At 34.7% G+C, this 25,899-nt stretch overlaps 3 protein-coding genes across 6 annotated transcripts; all 3 read right to left on the reverse strand.

Annotated features, from left to right (window-relative positions):
• Positions 1–585: 585 nt before the first annotated feature.
• LOC121257925 (zinc finger CCCH domain-containing protein 15-like) lies at positions 586–3,917 on the reverse strand. Its single transcript, XM_041159200.1, has 3 exons — positions 3,700–3,917; positions 2,550–3,253; positions 586–1,135 (listed from the first exon to the last, which is right to left on the reverse strand). Exons 2-3 carry the CDS (start codon positions 3,231–3,233, stop codon positions 830–832), a joined length of 990 nt encoding a protein of 329 aa, XP_041015134.1. The 5' UTR covers positions 3,234–3,253; positions 3,700–3,917; the 3' UTR covers positions 586–829.
• Positions 3,918–7,511: 3,594 nt separating this feature from the next.
• On the reverse strand, positions 7,512–13,420 carry LOC121257923 (putative zinc finger protein At1g68190). Of its 4 annotated transcripts, none has more exons than XM_041159197.1 (7): positions 13,285–13,420; positions 11,841–12,481; positions 11,272–11,361; positions 11,005–11,184; positions 9,920–10,144; positions 8,610–8,923; positions 7,512–7,891 (listed from the first exon to the last, which is right to left on the reverse strand). In XM_041159197.1, exons 2-7 carry the CDS (start codon positions 12,363–12,365, stop codon positions 7,765–7,767), a joined length of 1,461 nt encoding a protein of 486 aa, XP_041015131.1. In that variant the 5' UTR covers positions 12,366–12,481; positions 13,285–13,420; the 3' UTR covers positions 7,512–7,764. The 4 variants fall into 4 exon arrangements, with proteins under 4 accessions (XP_041015131.1, XP_041015130.1, XP_041015128.1 ...); XM_041159196.1 differs by having other exon boundaries at positions 11,005–11,193; XM_041159198.1 differs by lacking the exon at positions 7,512–7,891 and adding an exon at positions 8,140–8,158 and having other exon boundaries at positions 11,005–11,361.
• Positions 13,421–17,668: 4,248 nt separating this feature from the next.
• LOC121256880 lies at positions 17,669–21,925 on the reverse strand. The gene is made up of 7 exons (XM_041157665.1): positions 21,816–21,925; positions 21,629–21,704; positions 21,285–21,349; positions 20,973–21,121; positions 20,018–20,228; positions 19,205–19,377; positions 17,669–17,967 (listed from the first exon to the last, which is right to left on the reverse strand). The coding sequence occupies exons 1-6, from the start codon at positions 21,816–21,818 to the stop codon at positions 19,210–19,212; spliced, it is 672 nt and encodes a 223-aa protein (XP_041013599.1). The 5' UTR covers positions 21,819–21,925; the 3' UTR covers positions 17,669–17,967; positions 19,205–19,209.
• Positions 21,926–25,899: the final 3,974 nt, after the last annotated feature.

Raw genomic sequence — 25,899 nt, forward strand, 5'->3', positions numbered from 1 at the left:
TAACCACAAGGAATCAAACACCAAGGAGAAAACGGACACACACAAAATAATTTTGTACTGTTTAGTTACTGTTAATGGGCAGATAGAATTGCTCTATACCATATAATTTGGCCTGACATTTTTTTATTTTTTTATTTTTGGAATGGTACTATGCATCTTTTAATCCTTTATTTGGCTTTCGAATCACCAACGCCCATACGGCCTTGCTTTTGTCTGAATGAAAATTTCAATATACTCATTACAAAGTCGATTTTTTTATTCTTAATTAATTACTATTTTCTAATCACCAACATAAACATGATACAAAATAAACATTGAAACACATCTGAAGCTCAAATAATTTCCGAGTCACAACAAACAAATAAATGATAAATCCACCAATAAAGTAACTAACATATAAAGTTGCTAAATCTTGGGCCCAGCTTAATTTGGAGGATCCCTTAAATTAGGTGGGGGAGATTCAGGCCCATTGAAGGAGAGGGTCGTGGTTTTTGTTGGACATGTCAGCCCAAGAACATCCACTCCCCCCACCTTTTGGGTTGAAGACTTGAGCAAACCGGGGTGACAATATCGCACCATGCATAGAAAAGAGTTTCTTTCTGGTTGATATTCAAACCACCAAAAATGATCACATATAAGCTGAACATGATCAATGTTTCAGTATGTCGTTTAAATGGAACCAAAACGGGGCAGATATAAAAGAAGAGTTTCCTCACTCTCTGCCACATGATACTATTTATTTTTTGTCTTTTGTATGTCTATATTTGTGCTTGTTACATCAATGTGTATTATTATGTACTGTACCATTTTTTTTTAGTGTTGATGGTGTTTATAAACCGGACCCAAATATGGCTTTCTCCTGGTCAGTGAGTGCATGACGGAAGTGGCACCTATGGCCGTAAGGGCAGGAAACACCAGCAAGGACCATCCTGCAAACCTCAGTCTTGTAGCGTGGGTGGCGGAGGACTGGGCGGAGCTCCTCAACGCCATGAGCAAACTGGCAGTGGTTTGCGTAAGGGCATGCACCAGTCTCCTGCCACTTGTTGCATAGCTCTGTCTTGAACATGCCTTGGTTGTACACTTCTAGTTCAAGTGGCTCCTCCTCTTGCTTCCCTCCCGGCACGTACACCTTTTGCTGTGTGATTATAAACATGCAGGACAACTTATAGAATCATCTCAACAAATACAATCAGCATGAGGAAGAAAATTATAATCTCCCTAAAACGCCCTTGATGCTTTGGAAAGGCCATTCTCTTTTTCGAAAAGCTGTATAGTTTGGGACCAATGATGCTCTAGAGTCTAGACTGGGGCCAATGGACCCCTTCCTTGTTCGGGCCCAATATGCAGCCGAATTCAATATTTAGAAGTAGAAATTCTTTCCCTCCATTGCCAAAGAAAAAAATTACATATATATTTGAACTTAATAGTATATGAAAAGAGTCGTGCTACACCCTCGTAGTCCGACAAATTCTCCCAATAAAATTAAAATGTTTTAATTTTTATTTTTTTATCATACACTTTTTCTATATTCTTAAATATTTAAGAAAAATTCACAATATTATTAAAAAATATTTAATTAATCACTAAATAAAATATAAAAAAAATATCGGTAGATACTCTCGAGATCCAATCTCAAACCCAAGTTTTTCCCATATGAAAGCAGGAAAAAGTCAAGGTATGATTTTTTTTTTTTTTTTTCCTAATCTCTGCTATAACAATTATCATACTTTACCTGTTTTTACCAATTTCAGCATCCCCACCCCTTATATAAACAAATTATAGACACTATTCACAAAGAGCACGTTGGCCCTTTTCTTTCATTGCAGATTTGCAGCTTAATCAATACACAGCCGAGACACCGTGGAACACATTAAAATCGTTATTCTCCCAATACTCGATGGCGCACAATCACCGAAAAGAACAAGCATGGATAAATACAATATGTCGTCACTTATCATATATATATATATATATATACACACGCATACACACACGCAAAGGAAGTCTCATAAAAGTATAAAACTAACGGAGCAAACAGTGTTAACATGATGAGGTTGAGACAGATGTGGAGGTAGAGAAGTACACAAGACGCAACGGTTCAGCTTTTTTTGTTGTCGGCAGATTAGAGAGAATAATTTAATCTCAATGCAAAACCAAAAAAACAAGAGATCAAGATTTCAATTTGAGTCGATTGTTTGTAATCGGGTTGTAGTTTGTACTATATTTCTTGCCGGGTATGCAGGTTGATACAGGTTCACTTCAAAGATTTTTTGTGAGAAGTTATCCTAGAATTTCAAATTGGGCTTTCTATCAAGAAAGACTCAAGGGTGCCGACTTTAGGTCTTGGCGTTCGATGAAGAAAGGATGGCAAGGAAATTAAGGTGATGGAGGCTGATGAGTCATGACTCTTTGCTCCGTTAGTTTCAAACCATGTTTTCCTTTGTTTTAAATCTCTACCGTCGATGAGTAGAGGTGATCGCATTCTTGATTTGAACCAAAAATAACAATATTATGTTCGCCAGTCAGATGATATATGCAATTAGTCTTACCGTCATATTGAGTGGGTTTGTACTGCGAAGCCCAGTCGCGCTCCGAGTCCGACCGCCTCCACTGGCATTTGCCTGAGTAGCCACCTTCAAGTAACCATTGGATCTCACTGAGATACTTTTCGGCAGCGAGAACCGCTCCACATCAACATTCTGGACCCTTCCGCTCTCGATCACGCTCGTCGGGCTCCCCTCCGCCACGTCATCCCAAGCACTCCCCTCGTCCTCGATACTGAAGCCGCGAAAGGCGTCCAGAACCTCAAGAGACGCTGTGTAATCGGTGGAGGATGAGGCGAGATGGTTTTGGGCCGAGGCGTGGAAGAGGAGGCTGAGCTGCTTGTTGAGCTCGCGGTTCAAGGCTTGGAGGTGTGTGTTCTCTTGGCGGAGGGCCTCGGCTTCTCTGGTGGCCTCGCGGAGGTGAGTGAGGCAAAGAGAATGGCGGTTCACGATCTCCTGGTGCTCCTTTATGGAGCGGGAGTGGTGGAGGTGATTGGAGACGACGCTTGAGGTTGCATCAGAGAAGCCCGAGTCCGACTCGGAAATGGAAGTATTGGTAGGGAAGACTGGGGAGTAGGGGGAGGTGTATAGGGCGCCGTCTGGATGGAGTTGAGACTTGAATGGGGAGGATATGTTGATTGCGGCTGTGGCGGTGGGTCCGCAACGGGCGGAGGAGGGGTCCTTTTGCATTTTAAGCTCTTGGAGTATTGCTGCACAGAGAATCAGAGGAAAACGATAGTTCAGTTATTTTACCGTCTATAATCAACACTGTTTTTGTGATTATTCTTTGCTTCCTTGGAAACTTTTCTCTTCCAAGTCTCTGTTGCATTCAATAAACATTTTTTTCTTTCTAGAATTTCACGAGAAAAAGCCGACGATACGTACAGAGATTTCCGATCGATCAACGAGGTTATAACTAATTACGCAGTAAAGATGAAACATAACTATGATGGATCACAAGCACAAAATGTAGAGGAAAATGGAAAGGAGGAAAAGCAGAGATTGGAAACAATCAATTTGTCTATAAATAGAAAAAAGAGAGTAGAGTAGTTCGCCTTCAAATTCATGAACCGAAGAACACAAAGTATCAAACATAGACAGAAATCGTATTGATCAAACAAATATTGTAGAAAATAGAGAGAAACAAAATGCTCACCCGAAACAAACAGCGAATTAAGGACAGGGAGAACCTCCTCCTTCTCTGTCTGATCACTCACTCTGGAATGTGAGGGAAGGTAGGGCAGGGGTGCATTTATATTCAGACTCCAGAGGATTTGGAGAGAGAGTAAGAGAGAGGAGGGTTTGGTGCGAGGGAAGTAAAAGAACAAAATGAAACTGAAAACCGTTTTGATTTTGGGGCGTACTACTGCGACAGCGCTTAATAAGCAATCCCCGGATATTGGTAGCTCTTTTTACTTCCAAATATTTACCCTCGAGTTATACCTATGAAAGCATTCTTATTGGCTTGTCCAAGGTTAGAAGGAAGGCTAAGATTTAGATAATATATATCATAAAAACATCACATTAGATTAGATATTTTTAAAATAATTTAGATTTCAGCTACAGTACTTTACTAAATATAGTTAACTACAGTTACTTTATCAAACATTAAAATACTAGTTTCTCATTCCAAACAAATAAATTAAATTAATTAGAATATAATTAACATTTAACATTTAGAATATAATTATTATTAATATTTAATTGGTAGAACTACAAAATGTGATAAAAATAAATAAATTATTAAATTAATAATATTTTATTATTAAATAGATGGTAAATAGATAATCCAGTGTGATGATTGAATTTAAATGGAATATGCAAATGTAAATTCATATGATATTAGCTAAAATTTGAAGATGCATTTGGCTAATCTAATGAGAATGCTCTAAACAAATAAGGCCCCATTTGGATATAAAAACGATTTCATCTTATATCATCCCATCATTACAATTTTTACAAATTTTCACACAAAATATAATAAACAATTCTAACTTTTTCAAATTCTAAAATAATAATAATATTAAAAAAATATTAAAAACCATCTCATTTCATCTCACTATCCAAACAGAGCCTAAGACTATATTGATTATTAAACGATTAAAGTATATAATTCTGTTGCTCTAAAAAAAAAGTATATAATTCTGGATATAAAAAATACTTATAATTATAATTATTGATATATGTATAGATAAATAATATAAAGATATTTATAAAAGCTTCAAATTAATTTTTCAGAATTTGTTGCTATATATAGTTATAAAACATAATATAAAAAATCAATTTTTTGAAAATTAAGTAACTCAAAATAAGTTGAGCTGTTTGTAAATATAAAATCTAACTCAATAATAAGTTCGAAATCGACTTGTATTTGAATAAAAATTAAACAGTCTGAATTTGATCATCCATTACCTACTCAAATCCCACAGCTTATTTATAGTCTTAAATCAGCTCAAATGCATGGCATGCGTGCTATCACGACATTTCAGTAAGAAAAATAATTAACTTACAACTCTTTTATTACTATTTTTTCACTCTAATTAAAATTGAGAGTAGTTATAACGAAGTAGCGTGATTATGTTGGTTGATTATAAAATGAGTTATAAAATAGCTAAAAATAATTATAAGCATATATATATATATATATATATATCATTACTTTATAAGATTGTATCATTACTCTGTACTACGTGCCTGTTGTATATACTTGGAACATTAAAAACAAAATTAGATCAATCAAATGAAGGTAAGATCATTGGAAAAAATCAAATTTCAAGTTTTTTTTTTTTTTTTTTTTTTGCCTGGCCTATCAAAATATAAATTATATATGTCTGTATGATAGTCATAAGCATCTTTTCTGAGTTCTGCTTTTCGATTTTCTTCAAGTAGCAGGAATTAAGGTAGTGTGTGGTTGGGTTTTATTGGTCTTTTTATAGACGAGAATGGTTTTGGTATAACAAATTAAAACCTTCATTTTCGATAACTAAGACATTCTTTTATGCTTTCATTTCGTTGTTATATATATATATATATATATATATATATATATATATTACAATATTTGTAAGCTTTTTAATTATCATACTTTCATCATCTTCTAATATGATAGCAAACGATTCACAGATTAAGTGACAAAGAAGTAATTTTTTTAATCACAGATTTTATCATTTCCGATCACAATTATTGATTTACGAATTAAGTTAAAGGACCAATTCATCCCCTATTTTATGCAAAAATGGTCAAATAAGTGATCATAATCCCCACACAAGGGGCCCTTTTTATTAAATTATATATCTTATGTTAAATACACCATATATACTCTCTTTAATTTTTCGAACATTAGAACTGAAATTAAGATAAGGAGGTGGTGACATTGACAAAGCTCCAAGGGGGTGTGTGTGGATCCGGAAGGTCCCACTGCGGTTAGAAACGCATTAATTGATTATAAGAGTTGCTTGGTTTAGAAGCTTACCGGTGGGTTTGGGGTTTCAATGAAGTTTTCAAAGTCATGCAACCAATACTAAAGACATTTGTATCATTTAGGAAGAGAAGTGCCATCAACACTCCTTTTTAGCTTGCTTCTTTATCACAACTATAACAACCACCTCTTAATTTTTTTTTTTTGTCAAATTCTATTATCAAATGTTTGGTGAATATTAGCCCCATCATGTTCATATTCCCTCCTACACTAAAAAGCCCCCATAAATAAATAAAAGTGATGGTGGTTAAGGAGGGCACACATTTATATCTTAAGTGTAAACTGTTATATGTTGTTTATCTTTCATTTTCATTGAAATTGGTTATTTATTTATTTAAGAGTTATTCTATTCTTAAGTTGGTGTATAAACTGTAGAGTACACTATCAACATCACTTAAATGGTAAGATTTGATTTGTAAGACTCAAATTTTAAAATTTATCTTCCAAATCAAATTATGACATGTAAGCATTTTATTCAGTGTGATCTATATACCGACTTGAGAATATAATTTTTCTATATTTATATTCCTTGTAGGCTGCGCGTTTCAATTTCATTGAAATTAGTACTTGGCAGGGTTGGCACTCCTTGTTTTTGGATTAAGTTTTGTCATTAAATTATATAAATATAACAATTTTTAGATTAATAATATTGAAGGCAGATCAGAGACAGAAACGTTAAGCGGGGACTAGTGCCCTCTTCAAAATCTCCTAGCAAAAAAAGAAGTCTTTCCCTAAACAGTGCAGGGGTTGGGTTTTTTCACTGGATAAATCACACAAGGTATAAAATAGACCCAAATACACGTTGAATAAAACTAAAAGGGTGGGCATAAAGCCCAATGCTAGTTTGTCAAAGACAGGCCCAATGCTACTGGAGGAGGGTGAAAGTAAGAGCTAAGAAAATTTCAGTCGGCAGAAATCTAGAATAGAGAATGGCTTCCTTCCTACAGGTTGGAGGAAGGGTGACGATGATATCAAATTGTGCTTGGTCATCACGAGGACAGTTGGTTGGGAGCTTTGCAATTTAAATTTAAGTGATGCTTAGGCTATTATAGTAAAGAGACTGCTAGCTACAATTTGACGTACCAAATCGCGTACCGACATTTACATGATTTTTTTTTTATTTAAAAAAATAAAAAAAAAATTGAGAAGAAAAAAGTCCTCTATTTCACGAAAATTATTTCTGTTTTTAATTCACACCATTTCATTAAACGAATGCCTTACATATCAGCATCAGTGTGTGATTTGATGCGCGAACTCGCTTGCAAGAAGATTTTTCCTATAGTAAAACGTATGTAAAACTGACAGATATGCATTTTGTGTAAACGGGAGAGGGTTTCTAAGCATGCACAAAAATTTCCTAAATCATGTTATCCTTAATCACACTTGCCGATACGATACTATCCGATACATTTTACGTGGTTTCATGTATCGACAACTTAAAATATGTCACATACCCCGTTACACCTACTATGTAATAACAACATCTCAGATGAAGACCTTCATTTTTCTTCGCATAATACCTAAGTGACAGCTCACAGTTTTCAGGACAAGAAACAGTTTGAAAGGAAAACAGAGTTTAGATCTGTAGAAACTTATACAATGACCCTGATCAACTAAAGTTCAGGGAAATGATTTTCCCATAATTTCTTCTCTAAGCCTCATAAACTACTTATATAAATACAAAGCTTCAAAAATTTTACCTCTGCTAGAAATGAAATATATGTATAAGACCAAGATGCAAAGCTAATAGCTTTGTGTCACGTCAACGGTATTGGAGTCATAGTTCTCCGTCCTTACAAATCTTCCTTTTACCCGCTTCCGAATATCAGCTCTAGCTTTGCGAGAGGGATATCGAATTTTGTTTTCATGCCTTGAAAAAACAATGGAAGAAGAAGAAAACTATATTTACCATAGGGAGCATAACCAAATGAAACATAATTCACATTCCTTACCACAACCAACCTTGAGCTGCAGTTCCACAACCGTAATAAAGTTACAGATGACGGAAAAATTCGCTAAGAATAGATGATGCAGTTTCAGTCACAATTAAGTCCCATTCAAGAGCTTTGATAGAAAAAATTACTACCATTTTATTTACTTTTCATTGCAGATTCTTCCATACTGTTTTATTTGTCACCTAAATCCGAAAGGGTAAACCGCTAGTTGACTTAATCCAAATCAAGCTAAAATCAAAATAAATTTAATTTAATGATTAGCTTCCACATATTCGTGGAGAGTGTATTGGTTTTGGCTTTAATTTAATTTTGCAATTAATACAGTGTGATCCAAACTGTGAGACACAGTTAACTAATCTAAGCCTACTGCGCAAAAACAGGAAAATGACAACTGTGATCCTAAACCAGTGATTGATATCTCAAAGCATGTTACAATACTCACCAGCAAGTTATGGTAAATTTCAACTATCTCAACCATTGTTTTTGAAGTCAAGGATCCAGATTTTACTAAACGTATAGGATTTAAACTTAATAATTTGAAAACAACAGGTAGGATTTAAGGTTGCAAAGTTCTCAAACTCTAAAAGATTTTGGTCCGAAAAACCTGGTTGAAGAGAGAAACATAATACTCACAGTCGAGACTTCTTCTTCTCCTTGTACCTCATCTTGGCAATCTCTCTGGCGTCCAAATGTGCACCCTCAAGGTTAGGTGAATTGTGAGAAGGTTCTCCTATAATATAAGGAGAAAGTCCACTATCGAGACAATCAGTACCACTGCTCTCGGCACTGAACCTTGAGACAGAAAATGACAAAGTTGAATAAGATGATCGAATCGGGCGAGGACAATCAGCGCTTCCTGGAAGGTTAAAAACTTGGTCAGAAGGACCTATGTCCTTGCCCATCTGAGCTGAGGGAGTGATGTAAATGGAAGAACCTACTGAGGCATCCTGTCATGATAGAAAAGGAGCAGAGGAGCGTAAAAGTTTTATAGCAAAACTAGATGCATAACTCATGCTAACTTCCAAAATGTGCTAGAAGTAATAAAATCTCATCTAATTGTAAGACAGGTTCACTAATAAACATCGTGTGAAACAATCAATGGCCAATAATTACAAGAACTCTTATGCTTATCAAAGTTATCATGACTAAGACATCGCTCCGTCACTTGACCTAGCTACCTGCATAATTGCACCAACCTGCCCAGTGCCAAATGAGTCCCAGCAAGACTGGTACCATGCTCCAAAGTTCGAACAATATAGTACCGACTGGTGGAGCAACAATGCAGCCCTCCAATGCAAGATATTGATAGCAATTGTAGTAACTCAAAAGATACACATGATCTACAAAATGATATTTATGTGTTAAAATGTTCTAGATGTTCTTCTCAGTTCCAGACCTACATTTTAAGTTTTCTGACGCCTCTTTTTCTATCCCAAAGTGTTTCTCCCATTTATCATTTCTTCCTCCGATTTATTAGGGGAGTTGGCGATGCATGTCAACACATTGAAAATTTTAACCTCAGCGATAGACTTTCAACTAATCTAAACTTTGAATTTTCAATTAATGGACTGGCTAACCGGGGCGCTGATGTGCAGGCTCTTTTCTCACATCTCGCTATGAATTGTCAAGGAATCTTATTGGAATCTACACTTTGTATAGAGCAGGAACTAACCTAGCTTCAGAAACTAGTTTTTGTTTCTTTCGTTTCTTTTTTCACATGCCTGTGAATGGCATAGTTTTTTTCTTCTAATGTTTCATTTGCTGTACCTATGTTTCCCTCCACCACAAAATGCGAAGATGCTATTTTAACAAAGGGAGCTTTTCTGATTTAAAAAAAAAAAAAAAAAAAAAAAAAAAAAAAAAAAAAAAACACTAATTGTGACCTCTTTTAAAACACGAGATTAAGCTTACACAGAAGTTTAAAAAAATGAGTTGTGATTCACCTCCATGGTTCTCCTATGACCATTATCTGATGTATTATGGGACACATCCTTCTCTATGGAGGAGCATGAGACATTATCATGAAGCAGAGCATTGATTGGATCTTGATCGCCTCCAAATAGTTCTTCAAAACCTTGAAATGTTAAATCAACATCAGGTATGTTGAAATCATCATCGCAAAGTAGTTCTTCACAAACCCCTACGTCTTGCATATTTTGAGACCACAACTGCAAAAATCAATTTGGAATAATTAATTGCTTTTGTAGACATATGTAAATATGACCACAAATGAAATGACAACCATTTACTGCCAAGCAGCTAACTATGACATTCTGGTTTCCAAGCAGATAAATGTTTGAAGATTGAGATCAGGATCTTGTTCAAGTCATACATATGGTCACTCACCAATCATACAAGCTATTGCAGCACGCAATGTGATAATCTCACTTTCATTATGATGATAGGGTAGAAGAAGAAGGGTAAGACAAGAGCATCATGAATATGAAACAAGTAGTAATCTCTGAGATGCAGTTCTACACTGTGACAAGATACACTTAAGTCAACAAAACGTTTTACTGTGAAACAAGAAAAACTAAACTCAACACAACTCAACCTAACTTTGTTCCACATTTTTGGATTTGAGTAGAGATCCTAATCTTCCATTCCACATTTACCATGCAATAAGTCTTATTACACTTGAAAGGAGTTATTAACTGTGAATCACAGCTTAATATTCAGAAATATGTGGCATTTTTTTTAGGGCCAAACTTGTAGACCTTATGTTGTTGAGGGCCTAATTGCTACAGTGGACAAGTGAAACAGTGTTTAGTATATATTCTTAGTCATTAACCATGCCATTCATGGAATTTAGAATCAAAACTTTGGTCACAGTAAAAATGAAATGGTAGTGAAAAATGAATTAATACTCTGCCCCTTCATTGAGAAGCAGGAGTTTCAGTTATTCTATGTGCGTAGGCAGATGGCAACAGAAACGTCTATGCTCTTGCACCCCTAAGAAAGAATGCATCATTATGCAGCTAATCTACAAGTGTTTCATCCCACAATGTTCCAATGATAATAATCAAACCTGACTAGTTTGAACTGGACTTTTCCATTGCCAGAAGGATTCTCCGTTCAAAGGAAGGCTAGTAATCGACAATGAAGATAAATGCTCCTGTTGAGGAAATGTGAATGATAAAACGTTCTCTTTCAGATCCTGCTGTGAATTGATCCTTTGCTGAATATCACTACTAAGATCCTGGGACTGCTGTAAATGCTGATCAAGATTTTCATCAAACTTCACTGAAGTATAATGTATTGAAGAAGATATTTCCGTTTGTTCTTGACCACGTACCAGAGGTAAATGGTCAGAACTGTCAGTGAGCTGAAGCCTTTCCAAGTCAAGAATCTGTTGGAGAAGATGGCTAGTGGGGTGCTGTTTAATCTGCAAGTGAAGCACAATACTAAGAAGAATTATAAAGGATTTTTTATACAGAGTTCTTATATACTTAAACATAAAAGTTTTGCATCAGTTTAGTTAATCACCATCAGATGAACAAATAACTTTATCCTCCTTTTTATATTACATCTCTTGCGTCGATTCAACAGTCAGGATGATGGTGAAATTCATCAATATAGAGTTGCAAAAACTTTGTTTTGGCTTCGAGTTTATGGACAAGGTAAGGTGAAATGGTATAAACCTCCTGCAATCCAGCACCATCCCAAATCCGGGACTCGCTAAATCGGAATTCACATAAAATTCTTCCAACTTGACTGGTAGTTTTACCTCCTACCTGGGCCCCAAGTTCTTAGAAGTCGTGAAAGGATAGGAGAATTTCGACATAAAAAAGGGCCTGTTATCATTGGAGTCGTCAAGGAAAACTATAAATATACTTGTGAATGTAAATCCTGCCTAGTGCCTACCTTACTTTGTTGACTGCTTGATCCCACTTCAGATCCAGCATTGGAGACTGGAGTTGCACAATTCACTCTAGATGACACTGAAGAGCCTCCAATTTGTGAGAAAGGTTGTCTTGGAACGTCAAAATCTACAACACTGGAATCCCCAGAACCACAAGAAGTGGACACAAGCTGATCGCAACGAGTACTATCGTTGCCGTCATTCAGTTCAAAACCCCACAATGCTGCAAAATCTTTAGCAGAAGGGCATCCCATGTAACTCCTGGTTCCCTTTTTCTGATGCTGGGAAGAGCTGTCATGCAGGCTTCGGTCACAGCTGTGACACATGAACATTTGGTGATCTGTACACCAAACATAAGCTGGGCGGTATCTGCACAAGTCACACAAGACTTTTCGCAGATGTCGGCTAGAAAGTGCATTGGCCGAATGGACTTTGGCATCACAAGAAAGGCAAAGATGTGCTGTGTCAGCCTTACAGTAAACCACTGGCCTCAGTTCTGTGCAGAATTCACAAATTTTCTCCATCATTTACTCTGCAGTCATACAGAACTACCAGACTCCAAAACCTTATAAGTTGAAGTTTCCCGATTGAGTTTCAATGAATAAGGATATCAACTCGCTAACCTTTTTATGAGCTCTGATACCTTTAGCATTAAATAAGTTGATGTCAATTATTATCACGAGTATTATACCCCCATACTTCAAAATTCTTAGAACAGAACCAGCGGCACAAAATGGAGTATCGAAACGTTAAAACAAGGGAAAAAAAAGAGTAAAAAAATAAATCATACACCTTATTAAGTTCCACATCTAAAACCTTCTGTCGAAAAATCCAGGTTGTGTTGATGAACAGATCTTATACATATATATACGTGTGTGTGTGTGTGTATATATATATATATATATATATATATAGAGAGAGAGAGAGAGAGAGAGAGAGAGAGAGAGAGAGAGAGAGAGCTGAATTTAGACATTTAAGATGTGTCTTTCAACAGATATTTATCTATTATTAAATTTCCCTAGATTATATAAACTTCTTCAAGGATGGTTGGCTCTGAGGACTACCGTACAATAGAAGCCTATCCGACTCTCACAACCCTTCGATTGTAAGAGTCGGATGTAGCTAGCCTTCTTAATAAACAGCTAATTGTAAATTTTTAATGCAGGGTCCTTTTATGGCATTGGATGGAGTCGGGGTTCCAATTCATGATCCCTACACTCATAAAATGATAACTAATTGTTCAACAAAATGGAAACAGATGGAAAATTGGGAATTTAACCACTTAATTATTCAGAACTAAACTAAAAGGGAGATATAAACTAAAAATAAAGTGAAAAACCTCAAACTCAAGCCCAAATCCCGTTTAATTTCACCGATCAAAACTTTTTCGAACTTGTATGCAGAAGAAATCAAGCTTCGAAGTAAGTTTGAACGAGTTGAAATTACCAGGATGGCATGCCCTTCAAAAAAGAGAAAAAAAAATAGAAGAACCTATGGATGTGCACAAGAAACTAGAAGCATCAAGAGAAATAGATCAGCCTTTATGTTTGTTGGAATTCATGGAACCTATTTTTTTTTTTTTTCCGGTCGTCGGAGTCGCGGAGCTTTGCTCTATCTTCTTTCTTTCAGTCTTTATCTATTCTTAGGATACTTTCGATCTGCAACAATGGTACGTACAGACGACTTGTGCACGAAATGATACCTGAAAGAGTAATTCTAATTTCTACGTAATCCGCTTATGTGAAATCGTTTTGAATAGAAAGTAAAATTTATTATTAAAAAATTAATTTTTTTATGTAAATTTTATATTTTATTTATGATTTTCAAAACAATTATATTAGTTTATAAATATTTTTTTTATTTGAAATAGTGTGACATTAACTTTTTTGTATTTTCTGTGCTATACTAGTTAAAATTATTTTATATTAAAAAATAATAATACAGGCAATCATATTAATTGAATATATAAAAAATATATAAAAGTGAGTAAATAGAATTTTTATTTATATGAAAATTAATTTTTTTAATAATAAATTCTAGCGTAGTGCCTGTAGAAGACATGAATTTGTTTAGAATCTAAAATCAACTTAACTTATCTTAATTTATTATTATAATTTTTTAAAATTTTAATATAAAATATAATAAATAATTTAATTTTTTTAAATTTTAAAATAATAATAATATTTAAAAATAATATTTTAATAATATTTTATTATCTCAACTTAACTTAATTTAATATTCAAACGCAGTCTATATCTCTTGTGCGTTACTGAAAAAAACTTTCCAGCGTGGAAGTGGGGCACGTGGCGTTGTGTAACGTGGGAACCGCTGACGTCATCCGTGAGTTTTTCATGTGAATGTAATTTTTTTTTTTTTTTTTTTTTAAGAAACATGGGAATGTGATTTGATCCAACAACCTACCTGCCTCCCCGAGAAACAACTCGAAACTGACGCTGTCCGTGAGTTGTTTAAAATAGAATACATCTTCGCAACCCCTTTACACTCTATATTCTACATTTTTTTAATTTTTATAATTTTTTTCTTTTATCAAATATTTATTATATGAATAATGAATAGAAAATTTAAAATAATTTAAAAAAATAAACTCAAAAAAAATATTAAAAAATTCAAAAATTCAAAACAATGTAGAGTGTGAAGTGTGGTGGAGGTTATGTAGTAAAACTCTTTAAAATATATGTAAAAGGAGTAATTAATGCATAAATATTACGTAATTTTTTGAAAAAAATAAGATATATTATTAAAAAATTAATTTTTTTATGTGAATCTCATGTTTTATTTATTTTTTTCAAAACAATTACGCAGCAGTTATATAATTCACGATTGTAAATATATTTTCTCAAATATATTTTCAATCTTGCTACAGGTACCTGCCATTGGGTACCTTTTGAGAAATTGGCAAAGGTGGCTAATGCCACGTCAGCCGATATTATTATAAAAAGAAAATCGATTTCAAAAGTAAAAATCAAACTCAGCACCAAAATTGATCCCCCATCGTAGAAGAAGTAAGCCGTCGAACTCCCATCGCAGAAGATTGTTGACCATTCCTCATATTCCTCATATTTTGCATCTACTAGTGTTAGATGCCGTCGAAGAAATAAGCCCCGATCCTGTCTCTATTTTTCTTGTTGTGCATTCTACGTGCAATATGTTTGTTCACTCAATGTTGTTTGGAATTATGCTATTTCAAAGCTAGAGTAAGAGGAATGAATGTGCATCTTTAAGCTAATTGCAACTAGAGTAAGAGGCTCCAAAGATGAGAAAAGTCTCGCAAACTATCCACCTTCATAGCTTCCACAATTACATTACACATAAAGTTGATCATTAAGAAATGGAGTCCCAAAAGAGGAACTCATTTAGTGAAAACAATTATAGATAACAAGCATCGCCAAAGCCTGCAACTTTGGCTTCTTCGACCCAAGAACATACACTGCATCATCCTCTAATATTCCCGCTCATAGCCTTTCTTCTCCACTATATTACTCCTTGAAGTTTCCATCCCATCTAGCAACATATTTCTAGTTTTATCAAAAAAATACAATTACTAAAAAAGCTCATAAGAGCAACAAAGCTTCAAGTTTCGTCCAAAAAATAAATATTTGATATTTTGAGAAATTTTGAATTTGGATAGTGTACGTACGATAGATCTGATTGATCAGTCTAGGACAAATCTAAATTAAAATTTTATGTAATAGCGAAGACGAAGAAGATGAGAAGATGTGAACTAGTAGATGAGAAGTCCATGTCTTCGTGTTTAGTCTAAATTTGTTTCGTGGGTTTACGAAAGGAGTGCTGCGTTTCAAATGAAAAGAAGAAGATGAGAAAAAAAAATAAAAAATAAAAACAGAAAATGAGAAGAAGAAGATGAGCTTCGTGATTCTCTATGGAGGTATAAGAGAAGAAGATGAAAAGAAGAAGATGACATCAATCTTTGTGGGTTTCTCAAGCTTGCTGCATATCACTTAATCAAATTCAACAAAACGTCTCGTTTTATTTTTACACATGGATGGACGTGTATGCGGGGTTCCCAGTCCCTGATACGAATAGAATTTTTCATATATTTTACATGAGAAAAGATATTTGCAACCATAAATTGTGCAACCGTCTTGTAATCATTTTGAAAAAAGTAAATAAAACATATGACCCATATGAAAAAAATTAATTTTTTAATAATGAATCCTATTCTTTTTCAAAATGATTACATGTCGTTTACGCACTTTACGATTATATATAGATTACATGATATATATATATATTTCTACTTGAAAATTGAAAGTTGATAGATAAAATATATTTTTTATTTTATTGATACAGGAAGATTTGATTTATAAAAAATTTGAAATTCAATAAAATAGAATGTGTAATTTGCACACTAATTTTCAAATATAATTTTTCAAACCGACAAACTTTGCACATAATTTTATTTTAAAGGTAAGCTCGTACCATTATCATGACTTGTTTTGATGTATCCATTATAAATAATTTTTATTGTAAAAAAAATTGACTAGATTATATTTATTTTGAAATTTTTTTTATAAATTTACCATTTCTCTTTTATAAATATTAAAGAAAAATTTAGCTCATCTTATAAAAATATGTTAACAAACTTATATGACTTGTTATTGCATATCAAATTGTAAAATATTTTTATTATAAAATAGGTTTAACTATAGATATTAAAAGACTTAGAGATTGTTTGGATTGAGAGAGCCTCTCAACTTATTTAATCTAATTATTACAATTTTTTTCGAATTCTCGCATAAAATACAATAAACAATTCAACTATTTTAAATCACAAAATAAAAGTAATATTCTGATAATATTTTATTTAACTTTTTACTTTCATTTCATCTTATTTCAACTCACTATCCAAATCTTTCCTAATTTTCTGAAATAACTTTTCATATTTATTGTTTAGGTCAATATGTGTAACATTAAATTAAGGAATGTGAGTCTGAATATAATATTTATCTCTATTTTATAATTAAAAAATTATTTATTATTTATATGTTATTAATTAATATCATATAGACTGGTGGTTAAAAAATATGAATAACTCTATCTGTGTGGCCAAGCAAATGATTAAAAATTAACTAGAACATATCAATTTAGAAGAAACCTCATACTTGATATGGTATGGATTGATGTCTACTAGGTTTCTCATGATCCTCCACGCCCACCACCATTACAAAATCAAATGATGTTATGTTACTGATACAACCAACAAGAATAGGAATCATTATGACATCAAAATCATGTTATATAAGCCCGTTAGAATAAGTGTTTCATCTCATCTCATCATTAAAAAAATTTTAAATTCTCACACAAAATATAATAAACAATTTAATTTTTTTAAATTTCAAAACAATAATAATATTAAAAAATAATTTTTTTTTTATAAATAAGAAACTTCATTGATCCAATACAAAAGTTCCAGACTTCCTCCGCTGTTGTCTCCTTGTTGAAGCATCTCTCATTTCTTTCTAACCAAATATACCACAATAAACACAAAGGGACCATCCTCCATGTCGTAGCCAACTGAGAACTATGATGTTGCCTATTCCAGCAAGCTATAATATTAAAAAATAATATTCTAATAATATTTTATTCAACTTTTATCTCAACTCACTGTCCAAACGGCATAGTAATTAAAAAAAGAAAAGAAAAGGAACAACTCCCTTCAAACTTTATAGCAATATCCATTTTAGACATACAAATACAATTTTCATAATAGACTCAAATTTGCTAAAAAGTTAACTATTGCTAGTACTTTGACTTCCCGTTCCAATATAGATTCTTTCTTTTAGACAAATGCAAGAAACAATATGGGAATTTATTGCACTAGAACATCTGCACAGGCAATTGTTGCATGATTCCATAACAGAAAAGCTTAAGCGAGTTATCCAAAAAAAAAAAGTTTCAATAAATACAGGGCCAAATAAGAAAATTGGCACTCTTCTCAATTATTGTTCACGACTGAGCCGCTTCAGCTTGTTGCAAAAACTGTTGTTCCAAGCGATTTCAGAAATATCCATGGCCCCAAAGATTCAGAGCCAAATATTGCACAACCGACAAACAGAAAAGAACTATTGCCATGGTTGAAGCATAAACCTGAAACAAAGCAGATGTAAGAAATTTGGAAGGTTTGTTTCAGGTTGATAAGCTCAAAATAAACCCACAACACTAAGTGACATAGTCAAAGTAAACATCTGAGTCAGAACCAGAATAAATAGGAAATTGCACAAAAATGCACACAGAAACAGAAGAATTGCTGAAAGCAAGAATGACAAAGCAAGTGAACCAGGTATAGAAATGTTCATGGCTGATGTTGGAAACTCCCCTACCCCCAAACCAACTCATCACTTCCAAACCAAAATGGGTGTCATCCTCCTAGACCCTCTTGTTCAATTCATCAATATATCCTTTCCTATCGATCAATCTGGTTCTAAAAGAGATGACAAAATACTTTAAAAAAAGGTAAAAAAAAGACATGAAATGAACTCCCAATGACACTAAATAAAGCCTGGCAACAGCTCCATCACATAAATTTAGGCCCTGTTTGGATTGTAAGATGGTCTCACACCCCATCTCATCTCATCTCAACATCCAAACACTACAAGCACAAACACTTTTTCAATTAAAAATATTCAACTTTTTTTTTTTTGATAAGTAAAAAATATTCAACTTTTTCATCTAATCATTAAAAATTTTCCAAACTTCCAAACAAAACACAAAAAATAATTCAAAATTTTCAAATCCCGAAATAAAAATAATATTCTAATAATATTTTCACTTTATAATATTTTTATTCAACTTTTTCTCTCTCTTGTCCCAAAACCCCATAAAATATCTTTACTCAAACTATTTCATTACTATTCTCAAATTTCTCAACTCATTTCATCTCAATATTCAAATGAGGCCTTAATCAATTCTATTTGTTTGAAAAATATTTGTTGTCATAAATAAAAAAATGATCTTCTAAGAGATGTCATATTCTAAGAGTCTTGAACGATTAATTCTACATATAACTGTGAAGTATGTAAATGCCGCATAATCGTTTTGAAAAAGAGTGGAGTCTACTATTAAAAAATTATTTTTTTTCATGTAGGTCCCATGTTTTATTTACTTTTTTCAAAGCGATTACGCGGCGATTGCACAATTCACAGTTGCAAATATATTTTCTCTTATAAGTATGATTACTTCCCATAAAAATTCAAAGCAGCCAATTTTCATAAGCATGTCCAAAAGCTGATCTTGGGAATGATACGGCTGAAATATTTGAAAGTAGAATGGCACACAAAACTGAAGGATCAAAAGGGAGAATAGAAACTATACAGTTACATGTTACCTCAATCAGCTCGACTTAACATGCACCTCGATAATGTCATTATCCTCCATACCAAGGCCATCAGGGGTTGCTGTTGGGTTTATTTTATCCCCATCAAAACTAAATGCTAATTTCTGTATGTCGAGCTTAACTCTATCTGCATACATTTTGAAGAGCCGCCCAAAGTTGTCATCCTGTGGGATTAAAAGAAATCCACTCACAATGTGTAATTGTTGAATTCCTTGACAGTATAATACATAAAACGTACAGCCAAAAAAGGAATGGAAAAAGGTACCATTTAAACACAAAATAAATTCGTATATTCTTGTATGAATATCCAGAATGAAGAAATATAAACATTTAGCACCAAAACTAAATAACTGGTGAAAAAATTGAATACAGAAGAGGGACTTCACTAACTAAAGCAATTATATTGATTTTAAACCACCAAAAGCAGTTCAATGGCTCATTGGCAGTAAGGTTCTTTATTACCGATAAAAAAAATTTGATTTTAAACCACTGTATGATTTAATAAAATCAGAATTATGCTTCATATCACGCTGACTTCAGCCCTATGACTCGTCAACCCAAACATTTTCCACCAGTAAGTATTGGAAAGTATTACGAACATTACAGTTAATTTACCTTATTGAAATTGAAATATTTATAGTTTTTTCTATTGGAAACTGATTGACAGATTTGGGCAATAATCCAGGAAAATAGCAGAGAAGTAAGTGCATTGAAAAAAGCTGAACTTTCCTTACATAGTACTGATAATAAATGAGGCAATAATGATTGAGACAATAATTCCAAAATCCTAGCATGAAGATATACCATGTATATGCGAAATTGTTTCAGCCCATCCTTGTCCTGAATAGAAATAACTATCTTAACTCTTTCACAGGAAGGCTTTGATGGTTGGTCAGAGACAGCCTCCAGAGAGGACTGCCTTGAATTCCCGAGTTCTCTTTTTGCAGACTCCTCCACAGCTCGCAACAAATCTTCAGCTGATTGTGCAAATGACACGAGCTCTTGCTTTTTTAACCTATATCCAAGGATAAACTTTAAATGGCAAAAATGGGAAGGAGTGAGTGTTAATAAAACCAGAAAAACAAAATAAAATAAGTCCTAATGACTTTTTTCTTGACGAAGTGCTTGATTAAATAGCGTAGAATTTATAATATTGCTACCAGATAATATATAAAGTATGGCTTGATCAATGTTCATGACTTGAATGTCTACAATGGGTACAATTCTTGCAACCATAGGATGGTTGACATCATCCCAAAAGCACTTCACGTTACGTGTTAACATCTCTCAACATCATCTAGATACCAAAAACTACATGGAATACAGATGCAGGTAATTAACAGAATGTTACTTCACAGCATTAAAATTTAAGCTTTACTTTTCGATGGAGACATTGTGACTTCACGAAAAACATCCAGATTTCATTGACATTATAAACAAAGCTAATTCAAATCCCCATTCTCTTCATGAGGCATGGACTGGAATTAAATTCTAATTGGCATAGATATTTGGCCTGTGGTGCACGGATGCAATGTTTAAATGAAGTAGCATTTTAGAAGATGAGAGAATCTACTTATAAAAAAGAGCGAGATAATCATTTCTCCTTTCGAACCCCCATTCGATGTGGAAGAGAACAATGAGAATGGAGGAAATAAACAACAAATGAGATATAAGGTTTGGGAGATCTTCCCGTGCAATTTCTTCTTGTAGCTGAAGTATATAGAGTTAATTGAAACCCTATATGGACTTATGTGTATACCTTAACTTCGTTATGGTAGAATCCTCTCCAACAATCTTCTGAATATCCCTCGTAACCTTTGGTGGAGGTGCTAGCCAATCCAAATCGTCCTTTTTGTCACCGTTCCCGATTTGTATGACCTTCGCATTTTCCTCCACATCCTCAACAACCTACCCCCCCACCCACACACACACACAAAAAAAAAAAAAAAAAAAAACCATTACAATCATCAAATAAACTTCAGCGTACGATTCTCTCTAAGCAATTCAATACTCACACTATCACCACGTACACGCACATGTAGGTACATCAAAAACAAAAAGAAAATCTTACAACAGGTTCGGAAATCTTCCTCCGTTTTGGAAAGAAAGCTGGAGATGCATCCGCATCATCATCATCTGCCGGAAAAAGGGTGAAAACGGTGATAGAAAGAGAATAAAATTTCAAATTTCACGGTTCAATTGCTTCCATCACCATAAAACACAGTAAATAAGGCTCAGCAGAGCTAAAATCCCATTTTAACGACAGGTATTAAACAATTAAGCACGTAAAATTCAAGACTTTTAATGATCGCACCAATTCCTAAGCTGCCTCGGCAACCAAACAAATGATAAAAAGATGAGAGCCGAAAAGGATTGCGTGAAAAAAATAATAATCTGAAAGGAGTAGGAACCCACCTTCGAGGCACACGCAATTGAGAGGCTGAACGCGGCTGTAATCGAACAAGGGCTCAAATTCTTCAGTGGAATCCGGCTGAAAATCAAAACGCAGAGTTACGAGAGGGAGAGAGAGATAAACCCTAGGTTAATGAAGGTTAGAGATTACAACTGAAAGCCACTAGAAGCGTAAGAGAGGGAGGCTCACCATTGTAGAGTTGTGGTAGAAGCAGCTATGGCTTGGCTCCGCGATATTTTATTCTTTTCAAATGTGTCCCGCCGGGCACCTTAAGTTTTTGTCATTTTAATAAGAAGTTGATTCGTGAAGCTCATCCGAGATATGGGCTTTATCTTATTTAAAGCCCATTGAACGTGAACGGATAAGCCTAGGGAACAAATCTAGGCCCGATACTGAACCAAAGCCCATATTAAATCTCATGGGCTGATCTTATTACTTAATTTGACATTAAATCTCATGGGCTGATCTTATTAAAAGCCCATCATCTGAACGGATAAGCAACGAGAACAAAATCTAGGCCCAATATGCATGCCAAAGCCCATATTAGTGTTTTCCCCCTCATTTTAACATTAAGGACTCATTTGAATTGAGAGATGAGATGAGTTGAGATGAATTGTAAATAGTAGTAAAATTTATGAGTTAAAATTTATGAATAGTAGTGAGATGAATCTCTCAATCCAAACCAACTCTAAAACTTCAATTTTCAATTTTTTATTTTTAAAATCCAAGTTCTGGTCTTAAAATTGAGTTTCTAAAGTACAAGTTGGTGGATAAAGAAATCACTAGGACCCATTATAATTTTTAAAAAAAATAAGAACAATAACAATTCTTTTAATGATAATTTATGTTGAGAGTTTTTACATTAGTAATGTGTTTGGTGTGTTAATAAAGAGCTTTGCAAGTATATTTTTTTCCTTAAAATTATCAAATTTAAAAGTAATACACTGAGCTAGGGTTCTATATAGATAAATAAACATAAATGAAATTAATGAGATGATAAGAATGCAATAGTACTACTTAATATTTTTACCAAATAAAATGAAGATTTATTAATAACCAAGAATGTTATGACAATTTGATCACATCTTTGAGTACTCTATCTAGCAATATGCTAGCTTTCTTCCATTACAAGTTTAAAGAGCTCCTCTCTTTTAACAATAGAGATAGAGGCACATTAGAGAGAGAGAGAGAGAGAGAGAGAACATATTTGCAATGTGAATTGTACAACTGTTGTATAATCGCTTTGAAAAAAAGAATAAAATATGGGATTCACATGAAAAAAATTAATTTTTTAATATTGGATTCCACTCTTTTTCAAAGTGATTAAGCGACATTTACATACTTCACGGTTGTATGTAGAATTACTAAAAAAAAAAAAAAACACAACAACAACATAACAACCGAACAACTCCTAAACATCAAGTAAATACAAGCTTGGACTCAAACAAACCAGCACTAACAACGTAGCACAAAGGCTAAAGCACCATTACCAACGGAAAAATAAGCTCCAGCAAATACAAGATAAAATATGAAAAACTACTTTGATCAGCAACAACAAGCTGAATTCCAAAGCAAATAACCACCTTTAGGCTTTAGCCACAACAATGCATAGCAAACACTAGAACAATTACGTACACAAAAACACCACAATATAGCAAAGCTAATTAAGAGCAACTAGAATGCAACTAAACCGTCATAGCAGCAAAGCAAAGGTACTGCAGATCATCAAAAGAAGACCAAACTTCCGAAGCAACAAAAGGAGTTAAGCTGTAGTACACGAACCACAGGTCTAAGTTCAATTCATGCATGCCTACTTTTGAGTTAGGCATGCAGCACTTCTCTCTATTATTCAATCATGAGGGATTTTATATATATTAAAAACTATCTTTACTAGTAGTACTTGGCCTGACAAGCCTCCTACCTTCCTGGACGGGGCTTAACACCGCTTTGAGGCCTATTGGATTGCTTCACGGGCGTGGGCTACAACTCAGACTAATAACCCAATTTCCTGAAAGTCCAATCCATCCCAACTATTAAAAGAATAACCGATTGAGAGTCTCTCAAACAAGGAGAAATATCTGATCATTTAGATTTGACTAAACTCTCCATCCTGAGACTTGAATTTCAAATAACAGATAAGCCCGATATCACATGGTAGCATAAATCTCATGAGCTCTATATATACATATCACCCAGGTACGTGAAGATAATCTGATTCATTTGTCTAGAAAATGAGATTCTTATTATCTGACTTAGGCATCAGAGGCGTTCTCCAGAACCCCCAAGCCACACAAATCTTTGGTTGCAGGTGATCGTGTGTGTGAAGCTGTGAAACACGTCCATAATAGTTGGCACCCTCTGTGGGATTTCTCTATTTTTCTTACAACCAACGTGCTTTTCACATTCCCACCACCACTCGATCTCAAGCAACCTGAGACCAAATAGTAATGTTGCGACACATGGAGGAAAGGCTCAAGGAAATGGGGGAAATAGTAAAAAAACTCACTGCTGAAGTAGACTCACTGCGGAAGGAGAACAAGACCCTTAAGGCAAAAATGGGCCATTAAGGGAGGACACAACGCCTAGCCAAGCTGAAAAGGTCGAGATGGAAGCACATAGCGCTGGAGCTGGCCGATCTCTCAAGAAAATGACGAAACGAGAAAGCTGCACCATGACCTACGCAGTTTGATGGACAAATATGAAGAGATGACCAAGAAAATAGGGACAACTTCTTTAGTGGATCAATTGTTAACTAGGACTAATTTGTCGTATAACGCAGAAATCACAGCAGTACCCTTGCCATCAAAATTCAAAGTCCCAGCAATAGACATGTATGACGGATTTAAAGATCTAGTGGAGTTCTTAAAAACTTTCAAAGCCCACATGACACTCTACGGATTCCCCAGAGAAATTGCATGTAGGGCATTCCCTTTAGCTTTGAACTGAATGGCCGGAGGGTGGTTCAGAGCATTGCAATTGGGATCCATCGACATCTTTGAAGAATTGGACAATCAATTTTTAACCCAATTTATGACTAGTTGGAGGTGGAGAAGGCCAATAGTGTACCTACTAACTGTGAAGTAGAGGGAAGAGGAGAGCTTGAAGGCATATTTGGCACGATTCAATAAGGAGAGAATGACAACCGACGATCAAGTTGAAAAAAAAAATTATGTTGCCTGCTCTGCTCAAGGGAAATTTGCCAAGAAGTCCCTTTATGGCCGAGTTGGCGAGGAAGACCCCCTTCACCTTGCAATAATTTATGGACAGGACAAATGATTTTGTCAATGCTGAAGATACATAGATCGCCTTGATAGTCAGATCGGAGAAAAAGGAAGAACAAGTGCCCAGAGGGAATTTAAAAAATGAGTGAGATGAGACACCCACACGAAGGAAGACGAGACACCCGCACAAGTAATCATGTGCATTACTCTAGTGTACACATGCAAGACAAAGTCAAAGAGGCCAGGCGTGGCGAGGAACAGGGGCAAGGTGACAGACCCAGAAGTACTTCACCTACCACAATACGAGCAGCCATAGAATTGAAGATTGTTATACATTGAAACAAAATATTGAGGAGATGAGGGCAAACGGTGAGCTAGAACACATTGTTGCCTGAAACACTACTCCCCCTGGTGTCTAGGCAATAGAAGGCAAGAGTGCAAGTGCCAATGAAGCACGAAGCGAAACCCCAAGAAGAAGAGGCTCGCCAAGAAGAGAAATGAGATCACAGGAATCGCAAGAATGGTACCCTAGGCAGGACAAAAATCTGAAGAGAAATGAGATCACAGGAATCACAAGAATGGTACCCTAGGCAGGACAAAAATCTAAGGAACCCACTCGTAGGTGAGATACTGAAAATCGTCGAAGGATATGTTGGGAGTGGCCCCATTTCCTCCAGGAGGAAGGCATATGCTAGGTGGGCCAGGTACGAAGAAGTATACAATATAAGGAGACCTGCCAAGCAGCCCAAAGTGCAAGTTTCACCCACGATCTCTTTTGACGATGATGATTGTCAATGAGTAGTCTACCCGCATGATGATGCATTAGTAGTAACAATACTGGTAGCAAATTACACCACAAGGAGAATATTGATCGACAATGAGAGTTCCGAAGACATCTTATTTTGGGACGCATTCACAAGAATATGAATCAATGTGGACCAGCTATGCCCGACGCAAACTACTTTGAAAGGGTTTACAAGGGAAGCAGTACAACCCATGGGGTCTATCAAGTTACCAGTATCAGTAGGGACAAATCCCTACCTTGCCACTAC

This window comes from Juglans microcarpa x Juglans regia, chromosome 3S (genome assembly GCF_004785595.1).
Source record: "Juglans microcarpa x Juglans regia isolate MS1-56 chromosome 3S, Jm3101_v1.0, whole genome shotgun sequence".
In the NCBI taxonomy this organism is placed as follows: Eukaryota; Viridiplantae; Streptophyta; class Magnoliopsida; order Fagales; family Juglandaceae; genus Juglans; species Juglans microcarpa x Juglans regia.